An 11,174-nucleotide genomic window follows, 5' to 3' on the forward strand; every position below is an offset into this window, starting at 1 on the left:
ACCTTTATTATCCTCCTGAAACAATACAGGATAAAGAAAATGAAGGATTAACTGGGGAGATAAACAAGGTGGTTCCAATCTACCTTGCTAATTTCATAACAATTGTGTGCAACTTTAGTTACATCAAACAGCTGATCTACCCCTCTCCAAAAATTTGAAAGTGAATTTTGGAATTATCTTTACTCAAAATTTCAATTTTAGGGCAAATACTACTCCCCCCAGTGAAAAGACAGATTTTAAAGTAAGGGATAATGAATATGGGGTGAAAACTATTAGGGTCACTACCCTTCCACTTCAACTATACAGTTCATCAACTACCCAGGAAGAAAAGCATGTAGGTAGAAAGAAACCCCCAGCAGGAATGATTGTTAAGGTTTCAAAGAAACTAGCAAAAAAAGGTCAAAGGCCAGGTTGGATTTGAGAACGGTTTCTTCTTTGTTACAATGAACCAGAAATACAAGATTCTATTGAAATTGGAACAGTTGACAAAGATATGACTGAACTTTAAAACTTCAAAGGAAAAAGATAAGCAAAGCCAACGTGGGTGGTAAAATCCAAAGGTGTTCTAGACTGAAAACTGGCTTTTAACAAATAAAGATAATAGCACTTCTAAGGCGTTCTCGGAACCCACCTGGCAGTTACCCTGCCATAATTCTCTCACTCCTCTCCCCTCTTAAGAATCTGCCAAAGCCCCTCTCCTTTGCTGCAGGTAAATTGCTTGACCATTTTTCATGATACAAAGTGCAGAGGGAAAGTTTATATATCAAGAAAGGTGGCTTATTACTGTTGATAACACCTTGATCTATGTGAGGTATGGACTTGTATGGTCAAAAACACGATTTACCATCAGTAATTTATACAAGATTGTTACTGGCTCCCAAGGTAACAAACTAGCTCCCCTCATTTGCTTCAGTGTGTGTCCAAATGTGTCTTCTGTCCCCAGATTTCTTTTTTAAAAGAATGAAACAATTACTGATGAGGAGTTTCAAATGTGCTAGTGTTTTTCTAGGATATTTCAAAGCTTGAAGGCTGAATGGGGACAACTTTAGCATGTCAGTGCATATGTGAGTGAAGTAAGGGAGGAGGCATATTCCAGTCACCAGGCAGTTACATTCAAGTTCAGAGAGGAGTATAGAAAAAAAATAATATAAAACCAATTAAAAAACAAAACCACAAACATTTCATCCAACACAGTATCAAAAAGTAAAGGAACACACAAAACAGATGAACTGGTGGTTGAATAAAGTCCACAACCTATTATGACAGATCCTTCCAGCATCTGTCCAATCTTCCCATTTGTTAGCTCAGAACAGTCTTTAGTAGGAAGGCTGGCCTCAATCATTGGTCTCAGGGTCTGTCTGAGCCATGTATGCATCAAGCTCAGCATCCAGATGTCCTTTTGTTTTCGACATATATGCATCCAGTTGGTTGTCAAGCTGCTCCTTGGTCAGTGCAGGTCGGGCAGAACCTCTACCTCGTCCCCGACCTCTACCTCGACCGCCAAAGCCCCCTCGTCCTCGGCCTACCATGCCTCGACCTGACCCAGGGAAAGAAAAAGGAGAGTGGCTGCTTACTGTATTTAGTTAAGTGTTTATAGTGTGTATAGTGATCTTCATGCCAACAAGGGGACTCTTAAGAGAAGTGAAGGAGGCTAATTTTTTTAAAGGATTCTGATTAAAACAAACTCGATATTAAGCACGTTGGGAAGAATATATAGTCAATCTTTTGATACAACAGGCATGAAGTTATAACAGTTTCTACAGCATTATTCTATCCATTACCTTATGGGTAAAAAATTTTAAAATAAATAAAACAAAACACAAATTTCACATTTTCATTGCCCTACCCACTTCCACCTCATGATCTTGTAGAAAAATTTTAAACTGAAGGATTTGAAAAGACATGCACAATCTCATTGTCTTCAGATGCTTTGCAAATCCATTACCACTGCCTTTGAATAAACATTCTGAATGGCACTTCTATTTTTCTTTTTGTACATCCAAACCAAACCATTCTTCAGTTTGGTAACATGGAATACCTTCATAAGGTTTGGTGCTCTCAGAAGTAACTTCTCTACTGTCCTGTGTATAGTCTGACACAGAAACCATGTGGGGAGATCAGAAAGGAAACAATAAGTAACATCCCACTATAAGGGCCAGTCATGCTTATGCCAATAAGCAATTAATCATTTGAGTGTTCACTAAGAAAAGTTCTAATTCACTCAATAAAATTGCCACTTTAGCCTTATCCCTAGGGAATCAATTCTAAAATGATTTGGCAATATGCAATTTCATCCAGCATCCTAAATTTAGCTTCGCATTGACTCAACCAACCAGATAGTACACAATGAAACTACAGATACCCAAGGTATTAGATTTCATTTTCTAAGAGCCTTGGGTCTTAAATTATAGGAGATCTAAACAAATGACCCCAGACCCAAGTTATGTCTGGGGTGATTCATGCTGGGAATTTCCCCTCTGACCTGGAAAAGTTTAAAGCTCTCTCACAAGAGTTCTAGTATTTTCTCTGGGTCAAAAAGTCACTAGGCAAACACCAAAAGTTGTATAGGTAGGGGATAATAGACCATATATCATTTCAAAATCCAAGCAAAAGCTAGGAACAGTAAATATTAACTTCATTCCTGCATATGTCGAACCATCATACCTGAATACTTTGGCCAATAAAGGACAAGTCTCAGGGTTCCCCACAAGTTTCAATTCTATCTTGATAGTCGGTGATTTGAGAACTAAGGTTAAAAAGTTCCAGATATTGCTGCCGAGTGGCCCAAAGGTTCTTAATATTGCTCATCATCACCACTTGCCCAATCCTGAACATACCTGAATTCCACATAGTAGGAGCTCAATAAATATTGGTTGAATTTAATATTTATCTGGTCAAATGTAGTGACAACCTACTAGCAATTCAAGCTGATAGAAATTATATTTAAAAACTGTTTTACATGCATAATCAACCTTTGGGAAAATCCTTAGAAAAACCTCTACCCAATAGCATAGCTTCCAGTGTAAGAATTTGGATAAAAATTACCCCCTCCTCCTCTTAAAGCCTACTGATGACAAAGCTGTGCAGGAAGATATGCCTAAGTTTTTTTTAGGGAGAATCACTCTCTGGAGATGGTAGCTGACTAACCTCTACCACCGATTCCTCCACGGCCCATTGCTCCTCGCCCTAGGCCCCCTCTCCCAGGGCCTCCACGACCTCGGACACCACCTCTTCTTAATCCCATTCGGGGAGCTACGCCTCGTCCACCTCGGAGCAGGTTTTGACCTTGGAGAGGGGAGACACAATGCACATGCAGGTAAATCCAAGATATATAAAGTTTAAAATCCCAGCCAGGGAAAGGTGGTGAGGTTTAAATGGAAATAATTTGGACCCTTTCCAGGTTGGCCAGGGCAAGTCTAGGGAGGATCTATGCTTAACTAGAAATCTACTCTTCATGTAGTAATTTCAACAAGTATGTATTGAGCTCCTCCTACATGCCCCTAACATTTTGATGAAATAAAATAGTTCACTGTCCTTACCCTCAAGGAGCTTACAATCTTGTTAGGGACAACTGACATAAAAAGAATCTGCAAGCATCTTAAGTATAACTGTTCCACTCATCAATGTGTACATCAAAACCATACTGCTCATCAATAGTTTTTTTAAAAGTCACACAGAAGAAGCTGGCCTATCCAATAATCTTCTGGTCCAAAAGAACTTTACATACTTAATAGGTTTGCTTAAATAAACATGATCTATTTTTTAAGTGAATGAGGACAGTGGCAAATTACCATTAAAATGGCACAGGGAAGATATAGATTATTTCTTATGCAAATCAAAATTTTTCACCACTGTGTTATTAGAAAAGATATGATCTACTAAAGAATGCTGCACTTCATTAAAAACAAGATTATCTTAAAACCTAAGCTTTTCAGCCAGGCTTAAAAGTTATATGACCTTAAGTAATATGAAAGGAGAGGAAAAGCATGGCATAATGGATTTTAAGGACTGACCTCGAAGAGACATCCCTCCCCTTAGCAGGGCTCTTGTAGCACGTCCTCCACGAACTCCTCCTCGTGGCAAGCCTCTCTGGCCCATGGGCAAACCCCGTCCTCCAACTGCTCCCCTAGCCAGGGGGCCAGTGGGACGGCCTAACCGTGCCTGGATGTTACTTTTACCTAGACGCTGCTTTAAGCTCTTCTGAAAAGAAAGTTTTGAAGAGGTTAAGATCAGGAAACAGGTCAGAGGGGATGGAGATTCAGAGTGCACAGAGAAGCAAGTGAGATGCCTTGCATGCAGGGAGAGCCCTGCAGTGAGTACCCTAAGGATCCCCATCCAGAAGTGAGTACTTGCCTCAGGAGGAGAAAGAAGCCGAGTTTTGCCTGGAACATTCTAAGAAGCTTGAATTTGGTCTTGAATTTGTAAAGTACTACAAACTACCTGAATATGGCTCTGAATTCAGTCACCACATACCAAAATCTCTTCAGACTTTAAAGTTTTATTTTCAAATTCTGGATTTTGCTGCTTTTTCCATTTTTGATTAGTTAACTATGAATGTTGTAAGGGAATCCTAAAGTAAATCAAAGGAGCATAGATTCAGAGCTGGAACCTCAGAAATCATCAGTTTCAATTCCTTCAACATGGGTAAGGAAACTGAGTCCCTGAGTTGAATGGCTCCAAGTCTCTGTTAAGCAGCTGAGTTAAGATTTTGAATGCAGGTCATTTGGGTCCAAATTCAACATTTTCTACTGCACCTTGCTGACATGACTAATATGGACAAAACACTATATAAACCAAAACCTCTACCTTTCAAAACTGGGATTTCAGATAGATGCCTGAGAATTATAATCTTCATTCCACTTTTCTCAATTTAAATTACAAATTTATCTAAGCTCAGGATAGTTAAGACCTAAAACTAATTTCCTGCTTTAAATGTGGTCCTTTAATTCATTCTCAGGGAGTTCTATTTGCAGATGTTCCTTCCTTTACCTTAGGATTTTTTTGTACAAAAAGTTACAATCTCTTGAACCTTAAATTTCATAAATCCATGACCCCACATCTATTTTCTCAAAGGTACTATTACCAACCAGTTTTGGTACAAAATGTTTCCTTTTTTATTTCAATACAATTACTACCTTTCAGAACAAGTCTGTACCAGGTAGATGTGAAGATTTCACAAATCCTTCCTTCCAAATCACCTATATTAATATGTACAAACCCTTGCCTTAAGTCTCCTTCAATAGTAGTTCCCTCTGAGCTCCTGAGAATATGTTGGTAATGACCCTCCCAATCTGTCTTTTAATAGGCTGTTATATAAATTTACCAGAGAAACAAGATCAAATGTGAATATAAATTCAGTTTCTAACCAATGACCAGGCTTTGATGCACTGTATATCTTATTATGAGTCAGGACTCTGAAGGTCTGTCTACACTGATCCTTTTTCTTTTAGAAAGGCACACTACAGGTGTGAAGTCAGGACTATATTTCACAAACCCGTTACATTTATTCATTAATGGTCACACAGTTATTTTTCTCACAGCAAAAAGCTCTAGTTTTTTTCCTTCTATCACCACTGGTCCCTAAATATTCATAGTGACAATGCAGCAATTAAGATTCCTATTTTGAGTTTCTAGATGCAAACTTTCCATTACAAACTTCACTCATAACTATTCCTTAGAAAGACCTAGAGTTTTAACTCCAGGAACTCACCTTCATTTTTGACCATCATTTTTTTGTAAATGATAAAAAATTTTTAGCCACTCTGTTGTAGCTGAGGCTGAAAGCTTTGTTTATTTTTGGCCAGTGAGCCCAGTGGTTCAGAGTGTGTGTTATATTTAACTAGATCTAAGCACAGCCATGCAGTGCTCCCATTTAAAGTCCTTACAGTTGCATGGCACCGCCCTCCAGACTGCCAGCCACAGCTTGGACATATCCTTCCACAGCCAATCGCCGGACTTGCATACACAGTCTATGAATAATAAAGAGCAGGTTTTACTTCAGACCTAAGTGGAAATATGGATTGTGCCTTATTGGAAATTTGGGTGAAAAGCCATCGTCTCTTCTAATCATATATTCAGACTTTTTTCCCTTTTAAATATACTGGATATGTTGGGGAGTGGCTTCCTTCATTATTTCTAAAATCGCTGTTTCCCATGTTACTTAGCATTGTTAATACAAATGAATTAAAGATTATAGAGAATTTCTAGATGGAAGGAGAAATAAAAAGCTTATTTTGCTAGCTTTTAAGACATTAACAATACCTCCATAACAGTTAGAGAATGGGAGGAGTGAGATGCCAAGAAATTCAATAAGTTTTCTTGAAGAAGGCCCAGAAAATAGAAAAGGTCCATATCATACCTGTAACAAGATCCAGGACATACTAAAAGTGCAGCCCCCAAAGAGAAAGGCAGTAGGTTTCTAATGTGTACTTATCAATCAAAATAAAATGCTCTGAACTCCAGAGTTTAAAGCAATAAAATGTTTTTCCCTCCAGAAAATCCTCAGCTCTTACCCTGAGCCACCTTGTAATAATCCACCATATCCTGCACAGCCATCAGTGCCTGACAGGCATCACCTGCTGCCTCTGGAGGATTATGACCTACTCTCTCACCTGCTTAAGTTTCAATGCTGCCTGGACAGAGGGTCTATTCTCCATCTGCTGGGCCAGTCTTCTGTTTCTGGCACTGGCTAGCTGCTGTTGCTGCTGCATCGTAGCCCGAATATTCACTGGCATCGGCTGTTTGTTCTTCAGCATATTAGTAAAGCTTCAAGGTCGAACAAAATGGGTGTTTAAATAAAAGCTTTATTACAAAACATTTATTGGCATTTTCATGGCTCTCTAGACCAGGAGCTCCAGATCCCACGAACTTTATGTAAAGTGGTACGCTTAGATCAAGGCTGATGTGGGTCAAGGACTCCTCTGTTTCCACAAACGTGCAAGAATCAGAAACTTAGAAATGCAGGTAAGTGCAGTACATTCATTCAAAAGTGATAACAAGGGCTTAGGTTACTGCTTTTAGAAAAGTGGAAGGAATGAAAAACACGCAATAAGCAGATATGGTGATGACAGGAAACACAAGATGTTACAAAAGAATCAGAAGAAGACAAAACAAATACCCTGGAATGGGGTAAATCAGATAAGTAATTTTAGAGGGAACCAGTCTCAGGTGAACCTTATAGGTGAACATGGAATAGTTGTAGCATCCTACAAAGTCCATGGAAGTGATGCCTTCATATCAACAGATGAGTGTATCAAGTTTTTCCAGTGTCTCTGTCAATCTAGTTACAGTCAGAAGATTTTATAGTCTCACCCCATGCCATGAAGACAGAATCTAGGGCAAATGGTGAACATTTTTTTAGGGGACTTCATCAGGATGGGAAAAGCCCCTTTACCAATAAAGAGTGGCACTTGCTCTGAAACTCAGGATCATGAAGCTCTCAGAGACCAACTGCCTCATTTTATAGAAGAGGAACAGGAACCCAGATAGGGTAATTATTAGTGACTTGCTCAAGGTCACAGTTGCTAAGCATCTGAGATGGAATTTGAATGAGGCTTCTCCAAGTTAGGCTCCTATACATAACATAGTTGTTTGGGACCTGACAGGGCCATAGGGCCAGCAGATCCTTGAATCTAGTCTTTCTTGACTCTTAAGATGGTCTTTCTGTCTACCCACATACAAATGGGCCTTCATGTTAAACACTTTTTTTTCTTGCTTGGACTTAATGATTCCATTGGTATAGAGAGCTTTCAGTAAAGGGACTCTTTCTACCAAGACAGGTTTACTCCTGCCTTAAAAGTCTTTAGAGTTGCCTGAACCTAAAGAAAGTTGAACTGAAACTAAATTACTTGCCCAGGGTCACAGTGCCAGAATGTCAGAAACACCCAAACTTGGATCTTTTCAAAAGTCAAAGTTGGTTCTCCATCTACTACATGATGCTTGCCTCTTATGGTGAAATATTGAGCTCTTCAATAGTTTTTTTTAAAAAATCCTCCACTAGTTTGCTATGGTCTGCACTGTTAATCTGCCTTCTATTTAATTAAACACATGATTTTTTTTTTAATATAGATCATTATGGTGTTCTATTTTAACAGCTTTAATTTCCTGGACTTAAATGGCATCCCTCCTAGTTACCCCAAGTGAGTCTTCTTGAAAAAGTCATGCATTAGTGCAACAACTTAGTTTAAGAATGTGATGACTCTCTGAGTCTCAATTATGAGAGCTCAATGAAATAGAAAAGAACATTTAACAGAAAATGTAAAACAAAACCTAAAGCAGTATTGAAAGATGCAGAGATGAAGCAAAGAGGGTGCCTCTTACAAGGCCCAAGAATAGCATTCAAGGACCTTTGGGCCGAGTTTTGGCCTGCTACCTGCCTCTTACAGGCCGGACCACAATCCTGTCGGCCTTGGACTGGGTAGCAAACCTCCTACAGCCAGGGTAACATGCTACCGTGCTGCAGCATCCCCTATATCAATGTAAAAAACATGAAGAAAAAGGGAGGGTGTGAAGTGTTTTAATTTAAAACACATCCCACCAGATTAACGGTTCAAATATTTTAATGTAAACAGCTACTGATAATGGATTTTGAAACATTGCCCAATTTGTTTTGCGTACCACATATGCAGCAACTTAAGAACAGAGGTCTTTAGCCTTCTGTTGATATTTAAGTTAGCTTTAACTTAAAAACTGGGCAGAAACCAAGATGGTTTTAGTATATTGGACCCCGGGGCCAATTTAAGTAAAGTTTTCTTATGTAGGAGTTGAAGTTTCTGTTGGCTGCCTCACCGCTCATTTAGAGACATCTTGGTGGTGCTTTTTAGCACAACTTTCGGAGCTGACTGTGCAGCCATCTTCAAATCCCGGGAATCTGTAAAGGATAACAGGCGAACTAAGCAAAACAGAAAAGGTGACTCTTTTATCCTTATAAGGGGTTAGCTAGGAGAGGTATTATGAACTTGCTAACTAAAATCCAGCCATCCTTTAGAGAGGCCTCGGAACATGAAGTTACCAAGCGAGTCCAGTCTGCCCCCCTCCAAGAATCATCAGCGCTCCTAGGGCAGGGCAAAAGCCGCATCACCCGACTTTTAACTGATCCGAAGGGCGGCTCTTGATTGTGACCAGGCTTTCCTGGGAGAGGGAGGTGGCCTTGCCTCGAGGCGGCTTTCGGTAACTGAACCCTAAAGCTTCCATCTTGGCCTTGCTCCGAACCCCTCGGCTCCTTCCGCCTCCACGGGGCCCGGCACCTCCAAACCCGCATGCGACATTTGGACTCGGGCTCGCCCGCGGCCTCCTCTCTCCAAGTTTGCGGCCCAAGCCTTCCTCCCCTGCCTTCTCAGGGCCTTCTCGGCCCCTCCCCCTCGCCGCCTCCTCCCCTCCCCAGTCACGTGCCCCCTCCCGCGGCTCCCCTCCTCCACTCTGGCCGTTCCCTTTTTCCTTCCCACCTGGGCCTTTCCTCTTCAGGTAACCCCCCCCCCCCAAAAAAAAGGCCTTTTCTTCACTCCTCCCCCATCCCCGGCCCCGGCCGCGCACGCGTGCACGCACCAAAGGACACGGACGCCAGCGCTCCGCCGGGGGCCGCCGCTGCCACTGCGGTTGCGGTTGTGGGGCCGGAGACCGGCCGCGCCGCTTGTCTGGGACGGGTGGAGGCGCCGGGCTGAAACGGAGGGGAAGGTAGACTCGCTTGCCAGAAGGGACGGCTGTTGGCTCCTCGAGTCCGTTCCGCGTTCAGTCCGCCCCGCCACCCGCCGCCGCCGCCACCAACTCCCGCTCGGCGACCCGAACAAAATGGCCGCCACGCTCCGAGCCGAACGGCGCTGGCCAAAATGGCGCCTGCGCGTTGACGTTGACGCAGCCTCGCGTCCGTGGTTGGGAGGCGGGGCTGTCGGAGGCCCCGCCCCCCGAGGAGTTGCTAACACGTGCGCCCCCGGGGGCGGGGCGGAGAAGGGAGGCGAGGCCCGCGCGTGCTCAGTGTTTGTTCACACCTAAGCCTGACTGCCCGCTCCCCAGCCCCGGCCCTGGCCCCGGCCCCGGCCCCGGCCCCGGCCCGGCTGCGCTCCCAACCTCCCACCCAGCCGGCCCTAACTCTTCTGTGGCTTTTCCTTTTCCTTGCAGCCTCCGGGCTCTGCTGGCAGCACCAAAGTGAGGTTTGGTGTAGTGGTGGATAGCCCATGCCTTCGAGCCTGGGCCTGGCACTGATCAGGCGCTGCCTTTCACTGTGACTCAGTTTTTCCCCTGTGAAATGAGAGCTGAACTTTTAAAAGAGGTTGACTCTTAACCTGGGGTCCGTCAATAACTCTTTAAATAGAAGTAGTTTCTTTTGGGATCTTGTCCTTAAAAGTATTCTGAGAAGGGGGACCCCTGCACTTTAACAATCAATATTTATTAAGCACCTGGCACCAGACTGCCAAATGCAAGAGACACAAAACCTTAACAATGTTTTGGATTAAGATATTTTGAAAGTTTCATTTCCAGGGATGGCTAGGTAGCGCAGTGGATAAAGCACCGGCCTTGGAGTCAGGAGTACTTGGGTTCAAATCCGGTCTCAGACACTTAATAATTACCTTGGCTGTGTGGCCTTGGGCAAGCCACTTAACCCCATTTGCCTTGCAAAAAAAAAAAAACAAAAAAAAAGAAAGTTTCATTTCCAGGTCCTATTATCCTGGATAATTTTAGGATCTCTCCTTCTACTCATTTTTTCCCTTAGTTTTTGCAAGGCAGATGGGGTTAAGTGGCTTGCCCAAGGCCACACAGCTAGGTAATTATTAAGTATCTGAGGCCAGATTTAAACTCCTGTACTCCTGACTTCAGGGCCATTGCTTTATCCACTATGTCACCTAGCTGCCCTACTCCTCATTTCTTAATGTGATAATAGCTTTACCTCATTAACACCTTCTCAAACTTGATTACATCCTGGCAAGGAGGAGAATCAGTTGATTTGATCAGCCCTCCTTACCTGTCTTCTCTTAGGATCTTTAGTTCCTTTCAGTTCCCCTTCCCTCCTTTCAAAGGGAGAAAATAAGGCACACTACTATTGTACAGTACATCTCTAGCTGAGCCGTCCAAATACCCAATCCCTAGATCCCTATAGAGTCCAGTTGTGACCCCTTTCAATAATTGGCCCCCCACAGGAGTCAGTGCCTCTTCTCTAAACCCCAAAAGAGACACACCAAAGC

The 11,174-nt window shown here is 42.5% G+C and overlaps 1 protein-coding gene across 7 annotated transcripts; it reads right to left on the bottom strand.

Annotated features, from left to right (window-relative positions):
- Window positions 1–411: 411 nt before the first annotated feature.
- Window positions 412–9,811, bottom strand: CHTOP (chromatin target of PRMT1). Of its 7 annotated transcripts, none has more exons than XM_074223467.1 (7): window positions 9,544–9,811; window positions 8,788–8,869; window positions 6,612–6,765; window positions 5,886–5,969; window positions 4,014–4,200; window positions 3,148–3,285; window positions 412–1,537 (listed from the first exon to the last, which is right to left on the bottom strand). In XM_074223467.1, the coding sequence occupies exons 2-7, from the start codon at window positions 8,850–8,852 to the stop codon at window positions 1,335–1,337; spliced, it is 831 nt and encodes a 276-aa protein (XP_074079568.1). In that variant the 5' UTR covers window positions 8,853–8,869; window positions 9,544–9,811; the 3' UTR covers window positions 412–1,334. The 7 variants fall into 7 exon arrangements, with proteins under 7 accessions (XP_074079568.1, XP_074079562.1, XP_074079564.1 ...); XM_074223461.1 differs by having other exon boundaries at window positions 4,014–4,197; window positions 9,544–9,630; XM_074223463.1 differs by lacking the exon at window positions 5,886–5,969 and having other exon boundaries at window positions 4,014–4,197; window positions 9,544–9,630.
- Window positions 9,812–11,174: the final 1,363 nt, after the last annotated feature.

Source organism: Macrotis lagotis, chromosome 2 (genome assembly GCF_037893015.1).
Source record: "Macrotis lagotis isolate mMagLag1 chromosome 2, bilby.v1.9.chrom.fasta, whole genome shotgun sequence".
NCBI classification, from domain to species: domain Eukaryota; kingdom Metazoa; phylum Chordata; class Mammalia; order Peramelemorphia; family Peramelidae; genus Macrotis; species Macrotis lagotis.